Source organism: Sugiyamaella lignohabitans, chromosome B, assembly GCF_001640025.1.
Source record: "Sugiyamaella lignohabitans strain CBS 10342 chromosome B, complete sequence".
Taxonomy (NCBI): domain Eukaryota; kingdom Fungi; phylum Ascomycota; class Dipodascomycetes; order Dipodascales; family Trichomonascaceae; genus Sugiyamaella; species Sugiyamaella lignohabitans.
Window position 1 is genome coordinate 3,433,572 of NC_031674.1, and position 27,386 is coordinate 3,460,957.

The window sequence follows — 27,386 nt, forward strand, 5'->3', positions numbered from 1 at the left end:
TATACTTTCTGTTCTCGCAGAGGCCACCAGTTGTAAATAGATGAAAAATCAAATTAATAAAACATTACAAAGCAAAGCAAAAAGAAAAGAATTACATAAGACCATTCGAGGTTGTAGCAGAACTAGTTCTGTTGGCAAATAAAGATCGAAGACTTGAGCGACTCATCAGAAATGATAGTTTGAGTAATAGAGCCAAGGAATTCACCCTCAGATCTGCTGTTGTGTTGGGTATAGCTAGCTATGATAACAATATCGCGAGTCAATGGTTCACCGCTGAAGCTATTGTTAATGTTCGACCTAAGATCTTCTTGAGAAGAATGTAACAGCTTGACTCTTGACCGAAACTCGGCACTCGAGTATGCATCAACGACTTGGGTCACGTAGTCCCAAGATTCCGAGCTATTTATCGTGGCATCATCATCACCACCATTGTGTCCATCTTTTGATGGAGGGTGAATGACATCAACAGTCAATTGCACAAATGGACTCTCAGTCAGCTGCAAGGCAATGTGGAGCGTAAGCTTATCATTGGGCTCGGTACTGGAAATGATAGCATGAATACGACGACTAACAGACCTCGACGACCACGATTTGCTTTCTTCAGAAGTAACTGGAACGCTAATACCGCGATCAATAAACAAGCCAAGGTTACATCCTGTAGGGTGGCCAAATACTTCGTGAAAGTATGGAGGATATTGAGTAGTATTCCAGGCGCCAGAAGCTGTGATGACGCCATCAGGAGACTCTGTTCTCGTCACTGTTTGGTCAAGTGTGAGGAGAATAAGATCGTTCAAGTCCGTATGGCGATTGACAATGTAAGATGCCTGGTCTCCTTCGGTTATATATGCCAGATCACCCGAAAAGAGAACGTTATGAATTTGACTAAATGCGCTTACCACGCTAAGAAGCGAATCATTCTTAATATCTGACTGAGTATCAGAAGTAACTTGTATCAAATTCGATGGTCTTTGTGATAACTCACAAAGTCTGACTCCGTGAATCTTTAGCTGTTCTGTACGAGCATCATCATTGGAAAATAGTTGGACAAGTGTCATAAGCACAGAAATGGCTTCAGCATCCCTAATATGAGCAATGATCTTGGCAATACGTGATGACGGGATAGTGGAACCGTTGACCGACAAGTTATGTCGCCTCTCCAAACTACGGGCTCTGGCAAGCTTTTGGCGATAAGATACTGGGTAAACAAGCATAGTCAAAGGCGTAGTTAAAAAGGTTGTCACCAAAGTCATGACAATAAACATGGTGAAGACCTTGGCGCTGATAATGTGGGCATTCAAACCAGTGGTAAGCACGACAATCTCAACAATACCTTTACAAGACATCAAAACACCTACAGTGAGCGATTCTTGCCATTTCAAACCATTTAGTCTACTACCAAGGGTACCACCAGTCACCTTGCCAATAAAGGCAATGGCAATAATGGCAATAACGTAACCCCAAGATTTGCCGTCGTTGAGGAGACCGATATTTGCACTCAGACCAGCCAAGGCAAAATATTGTGGAATTAGAATAACAGTAACAAAGTCTTCAATTTTCTCAGTAAGTTTAACCACAAAATCGTTTTCTCTTGGGATAATGACTCCCACAATGAAAGCACCAAAAATAGGGTGTACTCCGATAATATCAGTATAAAATGAAGACACAAGCACAAGAATCAGAATAGCACACACGTCAAATTGCGAGGGTCCTCTTTCAAAGCCACCTGATTTGCGCAAGTAAAGAGTCAATAGTTTTCTCACACCGAAATAGAGAAGTAAAAACCAAGCTACCACTAGCAGCACAATATAGAGGGCATTGATACCTTTTTTGGTCGAATTGGCCAATGTGATAGTAAGGGCAAGTAGGATCCAGCCCACAAGATCGTTAGCAATACCTGCCGATAGAACAATCACACCAACACGGTCACGCAACAGTCTGAGCTCGGTCAATATCCGGGCTAATACAGGTAGAGCGGTAATTGAGAGAGCTACAGCCACGAAGAGCGAGTACACACCGAAGTTGACTACATGAGCACCTCCTGCTTCATGATTGTAGATACCAATAGCAACTACAAATCCAAGACCGAATGGAATTAACATTCCTAGAGCACCAACTGTCAAAGCGATATACAGATTTTTTCTGACATATCCAAGGTCAACTTCAAGACCGACAATAAATAAGAACATGATCAAGCCAAGATTGGCAACGACGGTAATATTAGGAATTGAAGCAGTAGGAAAGATTGTGTTTGTGAAATTAGGCACATGACCCATGACTGATGGCCCCAATATGATCCCTGTAATAACCTCAGCAATTACTCGAGGTTGTTTTAGATACGACAATGGCCAGTGAAGCAATCTACTCAAAGTAATAATAATAAACGACTGAACAATGAACAATGCCAATGGATCTGATGATGAATATATAAACGGATTCCTGCCTCCTAATACCCCAGACTGTGAAAGAGTACTGGTAGGAACCCCAGTAGGAGCAGCAGTGGCAGCAGCGGTAGTAGCCATGGTCACCCTACTTTGACAATTATCAGACGAACAAACTACTAATCAACACAATATCAAATTCCCAGCAAAAATAAATTATATTTCGGTTTGATTCACCAAAGTTATCAATTCACCAAACCAAAACGTTAAAGCGTGGATCTCAGAACTTTATTCCCTCAGCTGAAGCTACCCCTGGCGAAGTTTAAATTGTCCCACTTGAACCCAAAACCCTGATAATGAATATAACGATTTTAGATCGAAATTAGTTTTTCCTATAAAAGAGATGATTCACTATCTCAGAAACCGAGAAACTGTTTTGCAAAAAACCCTTACAGAATTTTCTCAACACGGACGACGTAAACCAAAAGCATGAGTTCAATACGAACAACGAACGGGGTAATTGTGCATATACCTACATCAGAATGCCTGTCAGCTAGTATACTGCACGCCTGATTCAGCCTCCACCCTAGCCCATTATGATACGGCACCGGGCCCAATTATCGAACTAGAACTCTTCTTACAGAGTCTTGGCAGAATCAGCGGGGAAAGAAGACCCTGTTGAGCTTGTCTAGCTTATTCGCTAGTACTGGTTACTGGTCAAGTCTTTCACGAAAAAAAATCATGTCGTTAAGGCATTGGCAAGAAGACATCAGACCTGAACTAACCTGAGAGCCCTGTCTATGTAGCTCTAAAGCGCCAAAGATAACTGAAACCCCTCAAATTTTGAAGTTCGCGTACAGTCTACTATGAACTGAACCAAGGATCACTCAGATAGCGTTCGATGGACTACCAAGTGAATTTCTCTGAGTTTTTGTTAGAAAGAGCCTGCCAGTTCTGATATAAATATATGAGCTACAATCCGGTTACCGAGCTAGGAAAAGCTTATTCGGCGTACTGATCTTCCAGAAGGACCCCTGGATCTGCCCCTGCAATGCACGGTGTCCCGATATCATATAGCTTCACCAGATAGCACGATCGGACTCCGCTCGTCCTTTTGGGTATCAATTGTGGGGTGGGTCTGCCTCCGGCGGCTGGGGTTGCGCCCCAGACTGCTCCTCTCGCTTCGCTCGACTCGTTGCGTTTCCGACACCAGTCATCTCCTGGGAAACTGGAGCAACCAGGCTCTGGGGAGGAGCCCCAGCCGCCGGAGGCAGTCCCCCCCCTCCCCAGTTTGAGTTTACTGATATTCAGTGATCTTCAAAGCGGACGGTTGGAGCGACGGACTGCTGATCTGCCGAAGGTTCGCCCGGTGCCGCAATCGCTGTAACATAGAATGCGGAATCGGACTCGGAAATACATCTCCAGTTGTAGATGTCGGTTGATTGAGTTGAATGCCGTGATTCGATTCCATGGTTACATCCCCCACTTCGTTATCGACGATCCGATCAGCCAGACGTAGTACGACCTTAGAGTTGGAATTCTGAGTAAACTTTGTTGCTGACGGTAATCAGCGGTAGTCGGCGTGTGTGGTGGACCTTCACCTCTATCAAGACATGATGGGGTATATTGACCTTAATTTATAATAATAGTTCGTAAGTCACTGTTCGACTGCTGCCGGAAGTTAGTTCATAACGGCACTTAGGAATTGTGATAATTAAGGTGAGAGTCAGGCTAGAAGTGCAATGTTTGGCATGGCCAATGGCCGTGACTGTACTGGATTGGATATCTGCGGCTACTGCTTGTTCTTGTCAAGTCAATCATGGTTTATCTTTTTAAGTAGATCCTGACATCTTATCATAATGCATTGATCCTGCTGACTCTGATCTGATATGCGCCATGTCATATCTTTTTGACAATTGATTGTAACATTATGGATACAGGAAACCCCACTTGAACTGTAACATGTCAGGACGATGTCCGCTTCTTTGCTGAATGTGGTGAAGACGGCCAGTAGATCATGATTTAAATTTACCGCCTGTTCACTATAAATTGCACCGGTACCTTCGTGTGATTTTGGTGTGCATCAAGTTTAAGAGACCCCTCAACAATGGTACAATTACTGGCTTCATTGGCATCTTTACTGTTGGCCAGCAGTGTCAATGGTCTACATGCGCCGGTAAAGTACTGGTGTGGTAAGAAATATAATTCATCGGCTTCCAACTTTGATGGATATAACCTGGGTTGGTCTGACGTGGAACGGGACCTACCTAGACTCGTTGAAAGTCAGCAAATAAGAATTGTTCAAGAAACACTACCATATCTTGAATCATCATCAAATGCTGCCCTGGTGGCTTATATCCCCCAGCATTATTTCAATTTAGCGGGGAATATGAACATTACTGTCTCTGTTCCTGAGTTGAATGCCTCCACTGTGATTGGACCACAAGACGCTGGAAATGGTGTTTCATTCCCTGCCGATATATCAAATGCTACGCTCGGTCGCAGTATCATCTCTGCTGATGTCTCGTATGCAAGCTATAAGCTAAGCTCTGAAACCCAGAAGTACTTTGACACTGTCTACTTTGATCTGTACAAGGTAACAGCTCCGTCGAATGGAAGTGTAGTCACCTTAGATGCAGTTACCCAGGCATTATCAGTTAACGGCAGCAAAGCATTTATTCCTGTGGGATATTATGTAGATGCTGGTACGGTGTTGGCTGATTATGAATCTGCAAAGTCCAACTTCTCGCAATATGCTTCCGAGGGATATAACGTTTTGATGTACACGGGTCCTATTTCAAACCAAACTCAAATGGAATGGACCCTTGATCTTGCAGAGGAACATGGTTTATACTTTCAAGCAGACGTCACTGATATTACGAACAGTGTTGATGATCTTGTGTATTTCATTGCTAACTATTCCTCGCACCCAGCATTTTTGTCTTACTACATTGGAAATGAACCCGATGGTGATGAAGGTATTGGAAGTTTTGAGCCAGTACAGTCTCTTCGAGCTTATAAGCTTATAAAACTACAAGATCCTTATCACCCTGTAACACTGGTTACAAACTGTCAGCATAGTGCTCCTGATTATGTTGACCACATCGATTTCTATATGGTCGATGTATACGCAGTTGGCATCCCTACTGAATACAACGGTTTTGTCTGCAATACCACCCAGGGCTGCTGTGGATGTGACAATTGCGATGCCCAAAACCCTGTAAAGTCCATTGCTGATAGATATGAAGCAGTGAGATCGGATCTGGGAATCCAATATCCACCCACCATGCTCGTAGCTCAAACGTTTTATGACAACACTTCATATTGGAGCCGCAATCCCACTTATGAGGAAGAGTTTACTATGGCATGGACCAGTATTATATCTGGTGGATCAGGTGTACTGGGATATACATGGCCCGTGTCCAATTCTCCAAATGCCAGTCTTCCATTATCTCAGGCAATATCGGATTTTGCCAATGAGTATTTAGGCGACAAGGGCCTTTCGGCGAGAACCACACTGAGTGGACCCAGAACTACTTACGGATCATTTAATGGTATATACTATGCTATCTGGAACACAGGCACTATTGTGGCCGTCAATACCAACTACAGTAACTCATCTCTCTCGATTGATGTTTCGCCCTTCATTAAACCAAATGTAAAGAGTCTTTCTGTCAAGAGCCTTGGTGCAACTGCCAAGCAAAACATGACTTCCGTTCCTATTTCAGGGGGCGTGTTGACAGACCAATTTGGTTATTTAGAAGTGAAAGCATATACTACTTAGATCTATAAATGCACTATTTAAAATAAAATAGCACTTAGTAGCTGGGTTCTCGAACGTAGTTAGATATAGTATGCTCCATTTTGTTTGATGTTATTGTAGAAAATGAGTCAAGTGCTAGACTTCTGAGTTTCCTGGGATCTGGGAACCCTTTATAACTTTCAAATGGGTCAACATATCTTGTCCAATGGAAACTACGGGGATATTTTCTGTCCAGCACATCTGGTGTGTATAGGTACGGGATCCTATGAGAAAGAGCTATTTCTGAGACGTTTCTTAAATGCCACAACTTGAATGGCGATCCAAACTGTAGCTGTGTCCAACTATGAAAAGGATACTCAGAAAACAGAGGTAATAATGGAACCCAGGAATCTTGAGACATGTTCGATTGGAAAATACCGCCTACAATCGAACCTCCGAAATAAAAAGCCGATACCCTTCGCAGGAATTTCCGTCTCCTTGCTATTCGGTAACAAGTATCTTCATAACACATTGTCTGATTCCAGGGAAGTTCCGTTCCAGTACCCAAAGGAACAAACAACTGCAAAGTTATATCTCCATAATCGCACTTGGTTAAGATCATTCGATGATCGATGTTTACGTAGGCATCAGCTCCATTACCCAAGCCGATTTTGGCAAGTGTATTTTTATTGGAAAAGTAATCCTGATGTATTTTGTATATTTGATCAGTTGTTTTCCCAATATTGGTACGTAATAGAACTTCATGTGATATCCTAACGCCGGAGTAAGCAGTCCAACCAGACCCTGATGGGTGACAATCGTGGTTCTTTTTGTGGAGAAGCGGTATTGCACTAATACCTTGTAAAAGATAAACCACTGTGAACAATATCAACACAAGTTTATTTTTAGTAGAGCTCATTGTGTTCAGGTCAGAAAGAGCATCCTAACATCTTCCCTATTTTTTATCATAAAGGGTCTAGAGACTGGTGCATATGCATGCAACGCTATTTATCTTGATCTTGACGCATGTAGAGAGCACAAAACGTCGGAAGTAAAGTTTATTCTTTCAACACTTATTATCTGTTAAAAATCCAGTATTTAATCGCCTGTAACACTTGAGATAAAGCATGAGATGTGACGACAAACTCGCAATTATATCGCAATTGTGCTGACACTAAGTTGTGAAGTCTTGCTCAGTATGGGACATATCTGCAATGTCATACGGACCATTTCAACATCCTTAACAATGAAGCTTTACCAAAAAACTCAAGTGTGTGCCTTTGATTCCCGAGTTTGTTCGTTTAAGCCCAGTCATTTTGAAGCTCTTAAATTTTTCTAAGATTGTCTCGTAATTATCTCCTGTTCTTTGGGTCTTTTTTCGTGCGTTAATTGAAGAATTCCAAGTCCTTTAAGCTATGATTCAAAGGCCACATAATTCCAAATATGATCCTGTATTCTCAGTATCTAGTTTCCCGCCTCATCCAGAAATAGATCAAGGAATCTATTAGAGAATAGTATTTTCGTAATCAGAGCTTTGTGTCGTTGAGCCTTATAACGGTGCAACAGTATTGACATGATGCGAGAGATCACACCTGCACAGCCGTACAACAGTGCAACAGTATTGACATGATGCGAGAGATCACACCTGCACAGCCGTACATAGTGCAACAGTATTGACATGATGCGAGAGATCACACCTGCACAGCAGTACACCAGTGCAACAGTATTGACATGATGTGAGAGATCACACCTGCACAGCCGTACACCAGTGCAACAGTATAGACATGATGTGAGAGATCAGGCTTGTATCAGGCCATAACACGGCTGACATAAAAACAAGAAGTAAACAAACAAGCCAGTACACTTCTAGTAACTTACGCCATAAACAGTCGATTTTCAAGCTTTGTGTTACCAACCATGGATCATTCACTATCCTTTCATAATAATTTGGATGTGAGCCCGAATAACTCGATATCAGATAGTAAAGATAAAGTACAGCTGAATTCCATGGATTTTATGCAGCATCACAGCGTTTGTCAAGGAACTACAGACGAAGATAGTAGTATTACGTCTGAAATCAGCGGATACTTTTCAGGCCCATTATCTATCCGCCAAGATACCCAACTATCACCTCTCCAAATCTCACCCAGTAAACAGCAAGACAAGTCATCTAAACAGCCTGCTACATCTTTAGCAGTTTCAAAATCCAGAGTACCAACGATACACTTTAATCCTGGACCGAGAAATTTTCTGAATTCTAGACCAGTTGTTTCGTCCCCATTGAAAAATACCATTAATCCATCTGGTCACACTATTCCAGCTCTAGATAAAGCTCTAGCAGACGTGAATTTAAATACTCTAGATAACAGACCCCTGGCTAGAGTGAAATCAAAAACCATGACAGGAACCGGAACGCCAGAGATGAGGAGTCCAAGGAAGGGATCAAGATCTGCCATGGTTCCTAGATCTGCTTTGAGAATGGAATCAAGCTCAAGATCTAACTATGCCAAGCTACTACTCAAAAGCCGGCCATCTTCTAACTCGTCTATGTCTATGTTAGACTATGACGATTCTCCCCTTCTCCACCGAGGTACAACGCCAAGGTATACTTCGACTCCCGAACCTGAATGGAAGGACATTGATGACAATGAGCATAGTGATGAAGATATTTCTCTTTTTTCTGGAGATGCTAACCACTCGTCAAAAAAGGGCACGAACAAGGAGTCTTCAATTATGCTCAATCCTCAATTGCCAATTATCCTCAGTTCATACTTACAGCTCTTATTTAACCTGGCAATGATGGGACTATTAGTATACTCCATTTGGATATTCTTGTCAACGGTACGACATGATGTGGACCAAAAAGTTGAGGAATATTCGGCCGATATCTTGGCAGAAATGGCCATTTGCTCAAAAGAGTACATTCGAAATAACTGCATGCCTGGAAGAAGGGTTCCAGCACTAGAAAAGACTTGTAATAACTGGGAAAAATGTATGAACCAAGATCCAGCATTGATAGGACGTGCCAGAGTGAGTGCAGAAACCTTTGGTGAGATTATCAATAGCTTTTTGAACCCGATTGGCCTCAAGTCAATGGCCTTTTTAGTGACTGCATTTGCAGGATCTTTTATTATTGTCAACTATGTCTTTTCGTATAAACCACACTCTTACCGGTTTAACAAACAGCGAAAACGTCGTGCCCATTCAGAATCACGAACCCATTCTGCTCCACAGCAACCAATAGTCTTGTATGCTCCTTCTACACCTGGTCCCCATATTCCTGGATCCTCAAGGAAAACTCCATATGCATCAGCCAGAAGAAGGAGATTATAATGAGTTAATGAAGTTATTTATCTATTTATTCATATAGGATTAAGGCAGTGATAAGTGAAATTTAATATGCAGGGTCGTCAATAAAATGGGATGTTAGGGTTGAGCCCCTTGCATTGTGACGGGTTGCCCTAGCAACATCTTTGTTTATATGCAAAACCACTGTCAATTACATCTGTTTGAGATCCATCTGTGTTAATTAACGAATATCATACCAAAACCGAACCTGGAGTCTATTAGATCCGCTTTTCTTGAATACGCTATTAGGACATAATAGAGGGATTTATTCTGGCAGGTACGTGCTCCTAGTGTCCCCGAGGAGAAGCTTTATGACGTACCCCTGAGAGCTTGGCTCGTAGGATTACTTTGGCATGTCGCGAAGAGAGTCTTATATAGCCACACAGTTTGGCTCAATTTCATCCCAGTTTCAGGATCTATTTGATGAGCTGGGACTGAATGCTGAAGAAAGAGATGAACGAGAGCGACGGATTTATTCCGTTATTGCTGAAGCAATGGAGAATTATGTGAAGGACGTGGCTAAGGAACGTGACCAGATTTTGAATCAATGTGTATCATTTCAGCAAAGTATTCAAGAAATGGTTAGTGCTTTAAGAGATGTTGATACTTTAGCAATTTTGGGAAAGGATGCCAATGTTTTGTCCAGTTCAGTTTGCCCACCATATAACCCCCTACTGTTAAATCTCAAATCTGCTCATTCAAAATTAGAACAAATCTTCACAAATAGGTTGGAAAAGGTAAACAAATCGTTAGAGAAATTAAAGAAACTGGCAACTAAAATAGATAGCATATCGGTTCCTGCCAAAATTATGCCGGCCAAGAACTCGGATATGCTTTCTCTCAACTTATCTAATGAACATATTATCGAATTGGAACGCGAAGTATTACGATGGGAGGAAGAGATGCAATCTCGAGTTGTTAAAGTATCTGACCTGTGTGCTCAAATATCTAATCTATGGGTAGAGCTAGGTACACCTCAGGAAGAGATCGATATGAGCATTCTCAATAATTCCAAAACTGATGTTGAAACTATTGGATTGATGACTGCAGACATGGAACGTTTAGAAAATCTTTGTAGCTCACTTCAGAAGCAGAAAGATGATCGCACGCAAAAGTTACTCTCTTATAAAAAAGAAGTGAGCAGCTTATGGAACAAGCTGTCAACGGATGCCAGTTTTGTAGAAAATTTTGAAAAGGCAAATCGTGGTATTAGCACTACTGTGGTGGAAAATTATCGTTTGGAACTCGACAGGCTAAACGAGGAAAAGCGACAACATATTCACATATTTATTAAAGAAGCCCGTGAGACGTTGCAGGACTTATGGGATGAGCTATATTTCTCTGAAGAAGAAACATCATTATTCACACCAGCGTGGACTGATATTTATACTGATGCTTCGTTACAAGCTCATGAAAGCGAAATTGAGCGTCTACATGGTCTTGTCAATGAAAGAAAACCGGTGTTATCTCTGCTTAAGAGTTATAAAGATATTCAACAAGATGAAGGAGACCTTCAGGCTTCTATGGACGATGCATCTCGATTACTGTCGAAGGGACCAGGCAGAAGAGACCCAGGTAGACTGCTGAAGGAAGAGCAAATGAGAAAGCGTATAGCCAAACGAAAGCCAAAGATTCTTCAGGACTTAAGAGAGGCCTTATTAGCATGGCAAGAAAAGTCAGGCAAACCTTTTATAATCGATGGACGTGATTTTTTGGAGGTGATTGAAGAGGAGGAAGCGAAACTTTCACGAGGCGGTACAAGAGCTAGAAGACCAGCTGCAACACCGTCCGCTACTAGTAACAATTCTTCTAAAATTGCTCCTAATAACACTGCAAGGACGTTGACAAGTTCTGCTAGGGGGAAGAAGTCACCAGTGAAACCAGCTCCGGCACCTGTAGTCCCATCCTCGGCACGTCCTCGAATCAGGCAGGTAGGATTTCCAGCTTCAGTAAATCGACCTCAGCATGCGTCCCAAGCCAGCACTGGATCTGTTATTCCATCTCGTCATGTCGAACAGTCAATGTCACCCACTAGAATTAAACAGCATACAAGGCTGGAGACAGCATCTCCATCACGCCAGCAAAATGCCCGTCCTGTTTCAAGAATGAAAGCTGACTCACCGGTTCGACAAGAGCCCTTAAGGGGCGAACAGCCATCGAGAGTTGGGAACACTTCCCCAACTCGACGACAAGCGTCTCCACGTAGTCAATCACGTTTTGAAATAAGATCGCCAAGTAGACTCCAACCGAACGGGCTTGGAGTACGCTCGGCGATTGCAAATCACACCTCAGCTCGACCGGCGTCCAGCATGAGTATTGGCAGGAATCCACGGTCTCCAGGTAAAGAGAATCGTAATGTTGGATTGTCATATGAGACTCTGTCGGCAAAAGAGAAGTTGCAACCGAGCGATCGTGTTGTGTCAACCACCAGTACTGCATCTTCAGAGAATTGGGAGACCTATGACGAAGCATCTTCTAGTGATGATGACAATTCTGAACAGTACGCGAAATGGCGTCAAGGTGCCCTCAAGAAATTAACTTCTGAAGAGAATACCGATCTTGACGGAGCAGGTGGCCTAGACCCCATACCAAGTTTGCATCACCATCACCGAGTCTCTGAATTCAACTGGGACAAAGATACGTTCTAATTTTTTAACTATTTAATGACGATATGAGCTAGCTACTTTATAAACATTTTTTGCCTAATTCAAAAAATGGGGTCTGAATTGTGCCCAGTCCCCTGCAATAAGCGGTTTAAGATAGATCTTCCCCCTGAAAATTGATCGGCAGATGACTTTCTTCTTGCAGATATATTTAAACAGGGATGATAGAAGGTTGTTCAATTGGGGGTCCAAGACTGCTATTTTCTTCTACTCATACCAGAAGCTGACCATTAAGTTAGAAAATATTTGACTTGTATTTCTTTATTTCATTTTTATTTCCTTTCTAACATTGAGGCCCGTGTCATACTGAGAAAACTCTGTATGTTCATGGCCTTTTTCGAGTTTTTTCAAGGCGAGGTATAAAGAATAAAAGGACGAGTCAAAAGGACCATATTAAGTTTCCATTGTTTCTCTCCTACATGATCACACCATTTTATTTTTGTACCAGCCGGGTCAAAATTCGTGAAAGCTAACATACTTTCAGCCTTACAGGGATGTGAAGTATAAAGTGTCAAAAAGATCGCCCAAGTTCTTCCCATCTTCTACACACTGGACAATATCAACATGACCGAGCCATCGGGGTCCCAAGATGAGAATGATGACTTAGAAGCCAATCTATCACCAGTAGATATGTCAAAGGTGGATAAAACAGAAGCCGAGCTAGAACATTTATTGGATAGATCTTATAAATTGGAAAAAGAATTTACAGACAGTGAAGCAATATTGCATAAGTTGGCGGCAGACATTGAAAAGCTGACAACGACCTTGACTGAAAGGGATTCAAAATTAGACGAACTATTGAATCCCACAGTTACTCCCACGATATCAAATCTTGTCGTTGCACCTAATAGCAAACGTGACACAGGTGAGAATGTAATGCGTCCTGGTATTTCTTTGGAATTTGGAGTTGGTACAAGTGTTATGACAGTACTTCTGAGACCAATGCTGGCACCCGATTCGCAAGTTTCATATATTCGTTACGATATTCTTGAGGCTTTAAGAATGACAAATAAGATTACCAAGACAAATATTAGTCTTGTTGACGTTGCTGGAAATAGAGTCCCAACGGAAGGGACTGTTACTTTGAGCGCTACTCATTATGCTGCTGATGATTTGAACGAAACCGTTAATCTCTCTCCTGATGATAAAGATAGTATTGACATTACGTGGAGATTTTTCGTTATTCACGACACACGTGTACCGGTGGTTCTGGGGAAGTTGTTTTGTGACCAGTACAAGTTTAAATCAGGGGTCAACTCATTTTCTATGTTCGATAGGCCGTTGGCATATCCATTGAGTCCATTTTATCAAGAAGAGGGTATTCCCCTACTACCTGAGCTTTATTTTGAGTCCAAGAATTCGAGCACGAATGAGAATGTTAAGCAAATTTCGGGAAAAGGTATGGCAGCAAAATCTACGAAAAATGGGAAAAAAACTAAAAATGGTTCCGAGCCTGTTCAACAAAGTCTTTGGCCAGATGAGGCAGGTTTTGTACCTGTTGATGGTATACATAGTGTGCCAGATCCTAAGATACAAGATCCAGATCTACCAATTACGCCATCAGCAAGCACTAGCTCCCGTCGGATATTTGTGCCTCCTGGTGCAATTCCCGTTACGATGGATACGGTTCCTACCCCAGCTGCCAACTCTGAACCTTCTGTCACTGTCAATGGAACGACTGTGACTGTTTCCAGTAATGGGTTTTCCACTACTTTTGAAGTGGAACCTGAAAATTCAAGGAACATCCCTGAGCTTTTAGCTAACTTGTTTCCGAATGGAACTATTCCCTCCATTTCAAGAAATGCGGGGAAACAGCAAAAGTGACAGTCTAATCCCACCTTCAACATCTTTTATTATTAGCATTGAAATTTACAAAAGTAAAGCATTTGGTACCAATGATATATATATATATTATTCTTATGTGGCCATGAATTGAATCTATATCTTATAGTATATAAAGATACAAAATAGATCAGATACAATTTAAATCAGGGCTAGGGTTTTATTGTGTACTGATAGAAGTCCTATTTGGATTGCAAAGCCGATTAACCTCAACCTTTCGCCAAAAACCACCTCAACTTTTGTCAAAAACCAACAATGACAGAGGCGGTTCAACCCATGCTGGACATGGAAGCAGTTATAAATTTTGAGGTTTCTGAAGAGAAGCCATCAGAATTGCCGGCAAATAATGGCAAAAAGCAGAAAGAAAAGCCGAAGCGGCGACCGAGAGCTAGTAAAACAGAGGACTCTGAATCATTTCTAAGGCCCAAACAAGTAAGAAAAAAGCCAGTCATGAAGCTGGTTCCTTCGACAAACAATGAGTTTGCGCCATTTACATACGAAGAAGCGCATTTTTTAGCTGGGGAAATTGATAAATTCATGGGTACACAAATCGACTTTGAAATTCTATCTACTATTCGATACGAGCCAACCTTGACAGCTGTGTCTGATCCATCTCAGATCGTGTGTCCCGAAAACTTCTTTCTTCTCAAAAGTCATTGGCAAAGGCTACATCTTGCAATAGACTTTTTCAAATGGGATGTTGAGGTCCCATACGAGCTATTGGTTAACGAGCTAATGAAAGCAATTAACCAATTGGACCCCATGCTTCCATACAAGCTAAGGGTCCTGGTTACGAAGAATAATGTACTTCGTGTGGAGGCTCACCCAACGACACCCCGCATAGACTTATTTTCAGGAGTCAATAACTATCCTAATCTGCAACCTCTCGACCCTGTTTATAAAGTATACCTTGATACACAGCATACGTCGATATCGCCATTTACATCATTCAAAACGACATACCGAGATCATTACACCAAATCACGGCAGAGAATACTAAAAAATAATGGCGATTTGGAAGAAGTTTTGGTGTACAATACGTGCAATGAGATAATGGAAGGCAGTATCAGCAATGTTGCATTCAGACGAGATGACAAATGGATCACTCCATCCCTTGTATCAGGATGTTTATGCGGCGTTGTCAGAAATACATTATTACTTGCAGGTATAATAGAGGAGGGCAAAATTTTGAGAAACTCAGTTAAAGTGGGAGATGAAGTTGTTATATTCAATGGCATCATGGGGGTGTGTTATGGCCGGATAGCAGAGTGATTTAAACTTCAATCAAAATTCGCAATTTTTTGGACTTACTAACAAGGGTTTCATTATTCTGCTGTGCAGAGTTATGACACCATATTACTAGTGTCTTCTTTTCCACCCATGTCATGTTAAAGATCGTCCTACTTTATCCGGGTTAAACGTGCTTGCATAAAACTTTATTAGCCGCATCTATTTCTATTTATATCATCTATATATCTATCTATTCATAAAATAAGTTCTTTCTGCTCTTTGTCATTATACCCCAGAATATATAAAATATCCTGTAGCGACTTTGTGTTTAAGCGGGATGGTGCCTTCTGTTGCACAAGTGGCTTAGCATTCCATGCAATACCATAGCCTGCAACACCCATCATTTCTAAATCATTAGAACCATCTCCAACAGCAACAACTCTAGACAAATCGACATTTTCTTTTTCAGCAATCTCTTTCAGGAGATCGGCCTTGGCTGTGCTATTAATAATACGGCCATATGTTTTTCCAACCAGTGTTTTCCCGTCTTCAGACACCTCCAAGTTATTGGCATATGCATAGTCTAGGCCCAGTTGATCTTTAAGCCAACTGGCCAAAGGAATAAAACCTCCACTGAGAACAGCCATTTTGACTCCCTTCTTTTTGAGAGCCCGGGTGAGTTCTTTGGCTCCTGGTGTAATCTTAATTTGACTCTTTAATGAATCAAACACATCAGCTGGTGCACCAGCTAATAAAGCTACTCGTTGCCTCAATGACTCAGTAAAGTCAATTTCTCCGTTCATAGCAGACGCAGTAATCTTAGAAACTTCCGCTTCAACGTTGACATAAGCAGCAATCATGTCGATTACCTCCTGTTGAATCAACGTGGAATCCATATCAAACACGAATAATCCTTTATCTCTTCTAGACTCCCGATCAGCTGGTTGAAGAATAATGTCCACTCCATAAGATTTACTGCTCAAATCAAACAAAGACTGCTTTAAAGATGTAATATTGGATGAATCAATGTCCAAATAAAAGTCCATAGCTTGTGTACCACCAAGGCCAGCAGAATCTGAGAGCATCTCAGGACGGAGAACTGTGGCCGATTCAGTACGGAGAACAGTCTCAAACTCATCCACAAATGAGGGAGTGATCCCTTTATCGCTAATCAGAGTAGCAACGTAAGACATTGTGGGGATGACAATTCAAAGGCTCAAGACTTGAATTGATAAACAATCAGAAGTCTCTAAAACAGCATGCTTGTTTTGACTCATGCAGCCTTTGGATTTTGAAAAATCATTAAAATGAGGTTTACAGATTCAATCGAATCACGTGATTGATCATCTCAAATATCACATTCACTGGATGGCAATGTATTATTTTGATTTTATTGCTAGGATTTTGTTACGAAATGATTGTTGATGATGAAACATTAGAGAAGTTGAAACCATGGGTGGAAAAGAGTCTTTCCCAAGTGGTGGACTCGGATGTGGATATCATGACTACTTATGTCCTGGCATTGCTGAAACATGATTTGCCAATAAATGAGTTGAGGAAGATGTGTGAGGCACAGTTGGAGGATTTCCTTCACAAGAATACTGTCCCATTCGTAGATAGTCTGATAAAGGCTTTAGAAGACACGATAAGGTATATGAAAGAGGGTGGCCCGAATCCTTTTTCTTCAGACTCGTCGAAAGAAGCAGCAGAGAATCAGGAGGTAACTCAGGAGCCTGGGTTTCAACAACCTGCCACAAATCAGGGCCAAGATCAGGACTCGAGCATGGCAGATGATTATATTAAAACTCAACAACAAGGCAATAACTTATCCTTGTCAGATAATAATGGCCTTGATCAATTTCATGGCCAAGAGCAGTTTCGTGCTAATTTTAGGAGAGATCGTAGATATAACGATAACGATAACGACTCATTTCGAAACAATGGCGGTTATGGCCAATTTAATCAAGGAATGGCACCATATCCTCCACAGAATTTAGCTTACCTTCCACCATTTGATCTTAATGGACCAGTTCCTCCACAGTTTCCTCCTGAATATCTTGCATATTTACAAACATTACAGGCGGCAGGAGTTTCGCGACCCAGAAGAAACAGACGTCAAAATCGATTTAATTCTGACTATCAAAATGCATACGATTCAAATCATTTGCGTAGAAACTCGCGACCCTATACAGATGAGAAAGCGTCGTCCAAGTATACCTCTCCATTATCGGGAAAGAAGATTGAGAATGATTATTCCAATACAAAACTGGTTGTTGAGAAAATACCGGAAGATAAATTCAATGAAGCGTCTGCTAGAGAATATTTCTCGAAGTTTGGCAATTTGCTGCAGGTGAACGTAAATGAAAAGCTCAAGGTTATCGAGCTCGAATATGAAGCCCATGATCAAGCCAGAGCTGCATACGAGTCGCCCGAGGCTGTATTCAACAACAGATTTGTAAAGGTATATTGGAGAAAAGTCAACCAGGATGCTAAGGGTCCTATTGAGCCTAAAATTGACGTCGAAGCGGTAGCTCGTATCCAACAAGCTAAGCAAAAGGAGTTTGAGGAGAAGCGTGCTAAAAGACTAGAGCACGAAGCAAAAATGAAACAGATTCTTGAGATGAAATCATCTATTTTGCAAGAACAGAAGAATTTGTTATTACAGCAAGCTCAAAATGCTGCTTCGGATGGCAGCAACAGTGACGCTTTGCGGATTCAACTTGAGGCATTGAAAGCAGAAGCTGAGAGTCTGGGAATAGATTCCTCAGACAGCGGATCCTCATTCTCACCATTTTCACGCCGAGGTAGAGGTAGAGGAAGCAGTGGCTATAGAGGAAGAGGCTCTTATCGCGGTATTTCGAGTCACCCTTATGCTTATCGTGGGGGTCGTGGCGGCCATGCTACGTCGCAGGTTGACCGTCAACGATTTAATCTTGATTTACGTCCAAAATCTGTTCTTGTCACCCCTGTGCCAGAAGATAAAGAAGAAGCGCTTCGTAGCCATTTACTTCATTTTGGTGGCGAGTATGAGAATGTACAGCGCAGTTCCACTGAACCAGGTTTTATTATAGATTTCAAGGATAGAAAGTCTGCTGAGATGTTTTTTCGAGCAACCGAGTCTGTTCCAGATGTTGGAGCTGTAGAGCTACACTGGCAGCAACGCCGAACCCAATCCATGTCTCCTGAAGCCATGGATATGAATTAATCACATCTTACAAAAGTATCATTTGTATTTTTATGTATTTAATGCCCCTATTAAGTTGCTACTTTATTATTATCTCCCGCTTTCAAGATGATATATGATATATGATATATGATCTAGGGCTCACAATCTAGTTACCCGGCCCTCATCCCCTGACCTGGAGTGAACTGTTCTGAGAGGCAATCTTCATACTCTGTTACCCGGCCTTCATCACCTCATCTGCAATGAACTATTTAGAGGCGATCCTCAACTTGTTGATGTTCGAGCTTAGTAACCTGACAAAGACTGACCATGTCTTCTAAGGGGAGAGTGAGACAAGCTAGTGAGTAATTGAAAATATAATAATTTAATAGCATGGCTACTAACTGGTCAAGCAAAGAGAAATTATGCCGAGGCAGACATTGCAACTGGGTATTCGTCAGATAGCTCTACCACGAGTTATGACGAGGAGGATGAGGAGATTGAAGAAGCGGTAGAAAAACTACCTCCAATTCCCAAGGTACATTTGAAGATTCATCAATCTGATGAATTGACTACTCAGACAAATGCTGATGCTGCTCCCCCTGACAGTGTATCCAACATGTTTGGTAAGTCTGACTTTTCATACCTTAAACTCAAGCCTGATCATGCCTCACGTCCTTTGTGGATTAGTCCTGAAGACGGAAAAATTATTCTTGAAAGCTTTTCACCGCTGGCCGAGCAAGCTCAAGATTTCCTGGTTACAATTGCCGAACCTATTAGTAGACCCAGTCATATCCATGAATACCGTATAACGACATATTCTCTGTATGCAGCCGTCTCTGTTGGACTGGAAACAAATGATATTATTTCAGTTCTCAACAGATTATCCAAGGTACCGGTACCAAAGAGTATTATCACATTCATTCATAGTTGTACTATCTCATACGGTAAAGTCAAGCTTGTCTTGAAACACAATCGTTACTTTGTTGAAAGTTCGCATGCTGATACTTTGCAAATGCTATTGAAAGACCCTGAAGTTGGGAGGTTACGAATTGAAGCTTCTGAGACAGTTACTAAAGATGGTCTTGTTACAGAACGTGCGCCTACTGCTGGATCCTTAGTGATTCCTGGTACGGCAGCTAGTAGAAAGGATAATTCAGCACCGGATCAAGCTGCTACCGCTACAGGAGCTAACGGTGCTTCTGCCCAGTCCGGCGATGGTGATACGGGTGATTTTTTTTCCCATATAGTTGATATCGAGAGAGATGACGATGATGATTTAGATGCAGTTCATTCATTTGAAATCTCTCCTGATTCTGTAGAAGATGTCAAGAAGCGATGCCAGATAATTGACTATCCTGTTCTGGAGGAGTATGATTTCAGAAATGATCTTAGAAATCCAGATTTAGATATCGATTTAAAGCCATCGACACAGATTCGACCATACCAGGAAAAGAGTTTGAGTAAGATGTTTGGTAATGGCCGTGCAAGATCAGGTATTATTGTATTGCCATGTGGTGCAGGTAAAACTTTGGTTGGTATCACTGCTGCCTGTACTATCAGAAAAAGTGTCATTGTGCTCTGTACCTCATCTGTGTCAGTTATGCAATGGCGACAACAATTTTTGCAATGGTGTACTATTCAGCCTGAAAATGTAGCAGTGTTCACATCAGATAATAAGGAGAAGTTTCAAGGTGATGCTGGTTTAGTTGTGTCGACATACTCCATGGTGGCTAATACTCGTAATAGATCGCATGATTCCCAGAAAATGATGGACTTTTTGACGTCACGGGAATGGGGTTTTATTATTTTAGATGAGGTTCACGTTGTTCCTGCTGCTATGTTTAGAAGAGTAGTTACAACGATTGCTGCTCATGCTAAGCTTGGTTTGACTGCAACATTAGTAAGAGAAGACGACAAGATTAATGATTTGAACTTTTTGATTGGTCCTAAGCTATATGAGGCCAATTGGATGGATCTTGCACAGAAAGGACATATTGCCAATGTTCAATGTGCTGAAGTATGGTGCCCTATGACATCTGAATTTTATCAAGAATATTTATTGGCCAATGCTCGTAAGAGGATGCTGTTATATATCATGAACCCAACCAAATTTCAGGCATGCCAATTCCTTATTGAGTATCATGAGCGTCGTGGTGACAAGATTATTGTGTTTTCTGATAATGTATATGCTCTCAAAGCGTATGCGTTGAAACTGGGCAAACCATTTATTTTTGGTGGTACGCCACAACAGGAACGAATGATGATTTTGAAAAATTTCCAGTACAACGAAGATGTCAATACCATTTTCTTGTCGAAAGTCGGTGATACTAGTATCGATTTGCCAGAAGCCACATGTTTGATCCAGATTTCATCGCACTACGGTTCTCGTAGACAGGAAGCACAACGTTTAGGCAGAATTCTGAGAGCCAAGAGAAGGAATGATGAAGGTTTCAACGCTTTCTTTTACTCATTGGTATCAAAGGATACACAAGAAATGTATTACTCTACCAAGAGACAAGCGTTTTTGGTAGACCAGGGCTATGCATTCAAAGTAATTACACATTTGCACGGTATGGAAACGCTACCAAACCTAGCATATTCGTCACTCAGCGAGCGTAGAGAACTTTTACAAATGGTACTTTTGCAGAATGAAGACGCCGCTGGCATCGAAGCAGGCGATGATGCTGACGACTTTGTGGGCAGAGGTTCTAATATTGTCAAGGCCAAAGCTAAGCGACATGTGGGTTCTCTCGCCAGTTTGGCAGGAGGTGAAGACATGGCTTACATTGAGTACAACAAAAACAAGAATAAAGAACTCAAGAGCCACAATCCGGTCATTAAGAAGCTTTACTACAGGAAAAAATAGGTGGTTTACGTTGTTCAAAATTTCGCATTATTTCATATTTAATATATTTATATTTAACTATTTCTCACGCCGGCGGCTCTCGCTTCAAACAAGTGTGGCACAGACTCAAGAAGGGGTTGTTACGTCAGATATTAAAATAAATATTGGTTTTATTAATTATAATCAACCGGTTATGCCCTTATACTAGATATTCTGATCGTATATGTTTCGTTAAGTTAGTTCCTTTGCATAGCTCGCCTGAGCTGGTATTCATGTACACTTTGTTCATTTATATCGCCATCCGAAAGATAAACGACGCTGTCGACATCATCATTACTGGCTACTTCGCTTACACTAGGAGTCGATAATTCACTGTAAGATGCTATGGATGAGCCAGTTCGAACCCAGCTTGCGTCGGAGAAGTTATCGTCGTTGGAACTACCAGCGTACATTAACGACGGCTCTTCACTCGCCAAGGATGCTGTAACAGACGGAGTTTCTGAACCTGCAACTGAATTTGTGCGGGTTCTTAAACTTATATTCTCAGCATAGCTTGGTGGTGAATCATAAGATGCAGGAGTTACTACTGTGTTGAGATCTTGGAAATATCGTCTCATTTGGTAGTCGTTCTCTTCATTGATGGCCCGTGGATTTGGTCTTCTTTGTCGCATACTAGTTGCATTGTCTACTGCCAGCGTGGACTCACTAACATTCGAATTATTGTCAATATGAACACCGCTCGAAGATGATTGACCTGATGTGTAATAATTTACAGTGGACCCTGGGTAAGCAGTTTCATAGCTTTTCGTGCTACTTGAATCCGATCCAGTGGTCCGTTTTCTTTCTAATGTGTCCATTCCGTATACTTCGCCATTACCATAAGATTGTGGCCCTGGTTGTTTATAATAAAAATCTTTTGGTTTATCATATAGGTCGGAATCGTCATCAGAATGATCTCTTTCTCGTTCTCGTTCCCAATTTCTGTTAGTTGACCTGCTATTCACAGGCCCACCAGCAACTGCTCTACCTCTACCAGGACCTCGTCTTAGGCGACGTTCGAGTCGTCTTTTCTCGATAGCTGCGATTATCTCTTCTCTATTCGCATATACAGCAGCCCCTACGCCAACAATAAGCCCAGCAACAAGGAGAATTGGAACTGCTCATTAGTTAGTTTATACTCCACAGTCAAAATCCATAAAAAGAATAAAGTTAGCAAAAAAACCGCCAGTAAATCATATCTCACTGTAGATATAGACTAAATAGGAATTTAAAGAGCTGACTCAACAGACTATCCTGAAATACAAATAGCTTAGGAAAGTGGTCGACTTCGTCAATAAAATCAATAATGATTCCATTTTATCCATCTCAGCATTGGGAATCGTACTTACCATGATATGGCATGATAAGTTCAAGTCAGCAAATAATATCTTAGATAGTGACCCAAGTCTTTTGCCACTACGAGATTCGGTGTTTTATGGATATCAAAGTCAGAACAGTCTCAATGTACAATTAGAAACAGAAACGAAGGAGTTGAAAAAAATGTTATTTTGAACTTCGAAAGCCCAGTTCAAAAGTGAAATGCTATTTAAAATAATCGAGTGGAGGGTTGTCGAGACTCCTCTGTTTATTTATTTATTGATTGCGGGCTTAGATTTCTGCTGCGGTTGGTAGTCGTGCCGTAGAGATCCCAAAAGGGTGGTTCGATAGTTAGTTCACATTTAGTTTATCGATGCAGTGATAAGGGTTGATAGGCTGTGGAACTGCGGGGGGCGGAGTCATCATTTTTCACGTGACAAAGATATTTTCGGACTGACTTAAGACTTCAGACGGAAGAATTCCAATATATGAAAATCATTAAATTAAATATATATATAACGTCAGTAAATACAAAAGTTGAGAACTAAAGCTAGATCTATGCTACTCTATGCAGATAAGTTTTACAAGCAGATCTAAAGCATTCTAATCAGTGAACTTGTAACTTCCAGTGGCCATGGTGATAGAGCCACCTCTGTAACTACCCTTCTTCATCTTGTTCTTGTTTTTGGTGAAATCCTTACCTCTAACACGACCCAATTTCTCATTAGCCATCTCTCCCCAGGTACCAGCTGCGCCCTTGTAAGTGTTGTCAGTCAGAACGTGGTCTTCAAAACTGATCTTAGATCGGTCGATTCTAGAAAAGTATTGACGTTCACCAGGAGCAGGACTGGCGTTGGATGATGGTGTAGAAGAGACAACCTCGACGACTGTTTCGATTTTCTCGATCTTTACGTCACCCTTGACCTTCTTGGCGGAAGGTTCATCATCGGAACTGGAAGAGCTCGAGTCTGAGTCAGATGAAGAAGATGATGACGATGACGATGACGAGTCAGATCTAGATCTTTTCTTAGAGGTTTTAGATTTTTCCTCGGTCTCAGACTCAGAGTCAGAGTCGGAGTCGGAGTCGGAATCAGAATCGGAGCTGGAGCTCGAGTCAGAAGAGCTGGAAGAATCAGAGTCGGAGGAGCTCGAATCGGAATCAGAGCTGGAATCAGAGCTGGAATCAGAGCTGGAATCAGAGCTAGAGTCGGAGTCTGATGATTCAGAGCTGGATTCAGAGTCAGAAGAATCGGACTTGGATTTGGACTCGGCCTTGGACTCGGCCTTGGTGTCAGAATCAGAGTCGGAGCTAGAGTCTGAATCAGAGTCCGAGTCGGAATCAGAGTCAGAGCTGGAGTCAGAGTCGGAGTCAGAGTCGGAGTCAGAGCTAGAGTCGGAGCCAGAGTCAGAGTCAGAACCAGAACCAGAGCCAGATTCAGAGTCAGAGTCAGAGTCAGAATCAGAATCAGAGCTAGATGAATCAGACGCGGAATCTGAATCACTGTCGCTCTTTACAGAGGCAGTAGTAGAACCACTGTCGTCCTTTTGTTGAAAGTCGGCCATAGTTTTGTTATTCTTCCATAACCAGAAGATTCCTTCAAGAGGAAAGGTGACCTCCTTTTCAAGATCAATAGAGGAATCAACATTTGAGGCCTCTTTAGTGAGAGCCTTCAAGGTCTTTTGTAATCCCTCCTTTTCCAAATATTTGGCAATAAAGGGGATGACTTCCTTTAATGGGAGCGAAGGAGCAGCCGAATCCATTTTTGTGTTTGGCGCAGACTTTTTTCTCAAAAATAAATAATTCAATAAAAGTTGGTGATAAAAGGGGCGTGAAGTGAAAAATAAAAGATAAGGTCAATGTGAAAAACTTAGCCTTGCCTTGAAAAATTTATGTCAATCTTACTGTAAGAGGTCACATATGGCCGATCATATGCATTTAGATTAGATAAGGTGTCTAAGCTTCAATTGTATTAGAGCTATTCTTCACAAATAGATCACGAAAAAAAAATCTACTGAATGCTGTTGGATAAAATAAAATTTGTACATAAGTTGTCTAAACTAGTGGCTTGTCTTGTATTGTCAAGTCTTTGCCAAACATGATGGCAGTCACTGGCTCATTGAATCCCTTCAATCTACCAGCACCCTTGATTTTACCAATACGCTCGAATCCGAGTCCATCCCAGATTCTGATAGATGCTTGATTTGTTTCGAAAACAAGATTGAAAACTGAGTAAGTATATCCAAGTTGTGGAGCCCATTTCAAATACAATTCGCCCAGAGTTTTGCCAATACCTTTGCCTCTGATGGCCGAATTGACAAGAAATCCAGCATTACAGACATGAGAGCATCGGCCAGGATAGTTGGGCTTGACATAGAACGTGCCCAAATATTTTTCGGGCCAGCTATCTGTTTGAGGAAGAACTGGTGAATCACCAATTAGTAGCACGGCAGCAAATGATCCAAACCAATAATGGCGGAAGGTATCCAAATCTAAGCTGTCAATAAGAGGATAAGTATCTCCACGTTCAATTTCATCGTTAAACTCCTGCGATAAGTATTGCATCAAACCTTCGGGAACCTCCTCAGGACTAAAGAATGGATATAGTGTAGCTACAGTTTCCCCATCCCGTAAAAGTACGGTAATGGGTTTAATAATAGTTTCAAGTATCGAGTCATCTGGACGGGGATAGGGAATTTGATTGGGGTCGTCTAAAGCAGGCATCTTTAATTAGTATTGGTACTCGAAGTAAATGAATGATTAGCAGATGATTATCTGTTTAAATAAGATCGCTCTGAAGCGCTCTGACAAGTTCACGAGTCACTAATGTGCGGCGTTCAACAATGTATACACTGTCTGTCATAGATACAGATATATGACTTTCGAACTTATAAGAAGATTCCAAATACTTCTTAATCATATTAGGAAAGAACTAATTTCTTGAATGGTATTTTTCACTGTGAGATAGGGTAATCGGGCACCTTTAGAATTATCTGGGTCTTCTGCTTGCGTAACATAAAAACATAGCGTATATTTGGTATTATACTTAAATGCCAACCATCATTTATAAAATTGGTGGATATGGTTTGAGACACTTTATTAAAGAATCAAGGTCTTATAAATTATTATTATATTTATTAATCATAAATGGCGTATATTATAATTTTCAACTGAAGATTTTGAGCCCTAAACCGTCGACTGTTATCTCAAATCGGTTATCTTGACATAAATGCAGTGATCGACGTTGCTGATGTCGTCAATCTAATATCGCTTCAAATCCTAAAAAGCCAACTGATATATTTCACTTTCAAAAAACAATTGGATTACAATGGTTCTAGCAGCAGCTGGTCAATTTTGTGCGTCTGCAAGCTTGGCTCAAAATGGTAAAACTGTTAGCAAGCTGATATTTCAGGCAGCTAATGCTGGGGCTAAGAGTTTGTTTCTGCCAGAGGCCTCTGACTATATTGCAGGTTCTCCTGCCGAGACAATTGCACTGGCAGAACCAGTTACGAGTTCTCCGTTTATTCGAGAGATCCAAGAGACATTGCGTGGACTCCCAGCAGATAAAAAATTAGAGGTTTCAGTAGGAGTTCATGAACCAACCGAAAACCGAGACAGGGTTAAGAACACCCTCTTATGGCTGAATTCAAATGGTGAGATTACTGAGAGATATCAGAAGATTCATCTCTTTGACGTTGATATCAAGTGAGTTCTATTAAGGGACAATATTAGTATATTCTACTAGTCTCCAGTGAGAGATTGGGTGGATACAAGACGAGAAGTAAATGCTAACAATATTTAAGAAACGGTCCAATTTTAAAAGAATCGCGGTCTGTAGAGCCAGGGAATGTCGTCCAGAAACCTTTTGATACACCTATTGGCAAAGTTGGGCCCGCCATCTGTTACGATGTGAGATTTCCAGAGCACGCCATGCGATTGAGAACATTGGGTGCGGAAATCCTAGTATACCCATCAGCGTTTACAGTACGTACTGGTGCTGCCCACTGGGAGATTCTGGCTCGCTCTAGGGCAATTGATACCCAATCATACGTTATAATGGCTGCCCAGACAGGTAAACATGATGCCGAAGGTAAACGTCAGAGCTACGGTCACTCGATTATAGTAGATCCATGGGGAACTGTGCTAGCACAAGCTCCAGATACAGATTTCGAGCCTCGTATCATCGTGGCTGATATTGATCTCAGCAGTGTTCGCAAAGTGCGCCGAGACATGCCCTTATGGGAACAACGACGTCCTGACGTATACGGATATTCTGTTTAATAGACAAGAATGCGTCAGTTATAAATATCCTACAAACTATTGGCAAATTAGTCAAATGATAAGTATAAATAGATTTTTTTCAAAATCGTTAATAAATATTAGAGGCTACTAAACCTGAGATGGATGATGGGCTCTCTGATAGACATCAATAGCATCGCTGAGAACTGCTTTACCCTTACCAAGACTATCGCGAAGTCCAGCCAGGTTAAACAGAAGTCTGTCATGACTCGTCTTAAGTTCATCATACATCGCTTTTTCCTCATTAATTCGTGTTTTATAAGATTCGACTACCCAGTCGACCGATGGCTTGTAGCTTCGGGTATATCCTTCAATATTAGCTCGAATATTGGCCATCGCCAGCTCATAACCACATATTACTTCGTTGGATTTCGTCTCCATTTCTTGTAATCTTTGTAGCTCAAGCCGTAGTTGAAGATTTTCGTTTAGAAGCCGGCGAGATTCACTATCTTCCTCATCATCTGATTCTGAAGACGAAGGCGTTGAATGCGAAGCTAAAATTTCATCTCCATTTAAATC

General features: G+C 41.5%; 13 protein-coding genes across 13 annotated transcripts; 8 read left to right on the top strand and 5 right to left on the bottom strand.

Moving 5' to 3' along the window:
* Nucleotides 1–122: 122 nt before the first annotated feature.
* Nucleotides 123–2,519, bottom strand: KHA1 (Kha1p; the record flags this gene model as incomplete). Its single annotated transcript, XM_018880152.1, has 1 exon — nucleotides 123–2,519. The coding sequence occupies one exon, from the start codon at nucleotides 2,517–2,519 to the stop codon at nucleotides 123–125; it is 2,397 nt and encodes a 798-aa protein (XP_018737999.1).
* Nucleotides 2,520–4,485: 1,966 nt separating this feature from the next.
* On the top strand, nucleotides 4,486–6,162 carry AWJ20_3151 (uncharacterized protein; the record flags this gene model as incomplete). The annotated part of the gene is made up of 1 exon (XM_018880153.1): nucleotides 4,486–6,162. The coding sequence occupies one exon, from the start codon at nucleotides 4,486–4,488 to the stop codon at nucleotides 6,160–6,162; it is 1,677 nt and encodes a 558-aa protein (XP_018738000.1).
* A 34-nt stretch (nucleotides 6,163–6,196) lies between these two features.
* AWJ20_3152 (uncharacterized protein) lies at nucleotides 6,197–7,039 on the bottom strand (the record flags this gene model as incomplete). Its single annotated transcript, XM_018880154.1, has 1 exon — nucleotides 6,197–7,039. The coding sequence occupies one exon, from the start codon at nucleotides 7,037–7,039 to the stop codon at nucleotides 6,197–6,199; it is 843 nt and encodes a 280-aa protein (XP_018738001.1).
* Nucleotides 7,040–8,037: 998 nt separating this feature from the next.
* On the top strand, nucleotides 8,038–9,453 carry BRR6 (Brr6p; the record flags this gene model as incomplete). Its single annotated transcript, XM_018880155.1, has 1 exon — nucleotides 8,038–9,453. One exon carries the CDS (start codon nucleotides 8,038–8,040, stop codon nucleotides 9,451–9,453), a length of 1,416 nt encoding a protein of 471 aa, XP_018738002.1.
* Nucleotides 9,454–9,821: 368 nt separating this feature from the next.
* Nucleotides 9,822–12,116, top strand: ASE1 (Ase1p; the record flags this gene model as incomplete). The annotated part of the gene is made up of 1 exon (XM_018880156.1): nucleotides 9,822–12,116. The coding sequence occupies one exon, from the start codon at nucleotides 9,822–9,824 to the stop codon at nucleotides 12,114–12,116; it is 2,295 nt and encodes a 764-aa protein (XP_018738003.1).
* Nucleotides 12,117–14,228: 2,112 nt separating this feature from the next.
* On the top strand, nucleotides 14,229–15,245 carry ABZ2 (aminodeoxychorismate lyase ABZ2; the record flags this gene model as incomplete). The annotated part of the gene is made up of 1 exon (XM_018880157.1): nucleotides 14,229–15,245. One exon carries the CDS (start codon nucleotides 14,229–14,231, stop codon nucleotides 15,243–15,245), a length of 1,017 nt encoding a protein of 338 aa, XP_018738004.1.
* Nucleotides 15,246–15,457: 212 nt separating this feature from the next.
* On the bottom strand, nucleotides 15,458–16,396 carry SER2 (phosphoserine phosphatase; the record flags this gene model as incomplete). The annotated part of the gene is made up of 1 exon (XM_018880158.1): nucleotides 15,458–16,396. One exon carries the CDS (start codon nucleotides 16,394–16,396, stop codon nucleotides 15,458–15,460), a length of 939 nt encoding a protein of 312 aa, XP_018738005.1.
* A 221-nt stretch (nucleotides 16,397–16,617) lies between these two features.
* AWJ20_3157 (uncharacterized protein) lies at nucleotides 16,618–18,408 on the top strand (the record flags this gene model as incomplete). The annotated part of the gene is made up of 1 exon (XM_018880159.1): nucleotides 16,618–18,408. One exon carries the CDS (start codon nucleotides 16,618–16,620, stop codon nucleotides 18,406–18,408), a length of 1,791 nt encoding a protein of 596 aa, XP_018738006.1.
* Nucleotides 18,409–18,985: 577 nt separating this feature from the next.
* Nucleotides 18,986–21,235, top strand: SSL2 (TFIIH/NER complex ATPase/helicase subunit SSL2; the record flags this gene model as incomplete). The annotated part of the gene is made up of 1 exon (XM_018880160.1): nucleotides 18,986–21,235. The coding sequence occupies one exon, from the start codon at nucleotides 18,986–18,988 to the stop codon at nucleotides 21,233–21,235; it is 2,250 nt and encodes a 749-aa protein (XP_018738007.1).
* Nucleotides 21,236–23,173: 1,938 nt separating this feature from the next.
* Nucleotides 23,174–24,331, bottom strand: AWJ20_3159 (uncharacterized protein; the record flags this gene model as incomplete). The annotated part of the gene is made up of 1 exon (XM_018880161.1): nucleotides 23,174–24,331. One exon carries the CDS (start codon nucleotides 24,329–24,331, stop codon nucleotides 23,174–23,176), a length of 1,158 nt encoding a protein of 385 aa, XP_018738008.1.
* Nucleotides 24,332–24,623: 292 nt separating this feature from the next.
* Nucleotides 24,624–25,292, bottom strand: SPT10 (Spt10p; the record flags this gene model as incomplete). The annotated part of the gene is made up of 1 exon (XM_018880163.1): nucleotides 24,624–25,292. The coding sequence occupies one exon, from the start codon at nucleotides 25,290–25,292 to the stop codon at nucleotides 24,624–24,626; it is 669 nt and encodes a 222-aa protein (XP_018738009.1).
* A 604-nt stretch (nucleotides 25,293–25,896) lies between these two features.
* On the top strand, nucleotides 25,897–26,277 carry NIT2 (Nit2p; the record flags this gene model as incomplete). The annotated part of the gene is made up of 1 exon (XM_018880164.1): nucleotides 25,897–26,277. One exon carries the CDS (start codon nucleotides 25,897–25,899, stop codon nucleotides 26,275–26,277), a length of 381 nt encoding a protein of 126 aa, XP_018738010.1.
* A 221-nt stretch (nucleotides 26,278–26,498) lies between these two features.
* NIT2 (Nit2p) lies at nucleotides 26,499–26,849 on the top strand (the record flags this gene model as incomplete). Its single annotated transcript, XM_018880165.1, has 1 exon — nucleotides 26,499–26,849. The coding sequence occupies one exon, from the start codon at nucleotides 26,499–26,501 to the stop codon at nucleotides 26,847–26,849; it is 351 nt and encodes a 116-aa protein (XP_018738011.1).
* Between the last annotated feature and the right edge of the window lie 537 nt (nucleotides 26,850–27,386).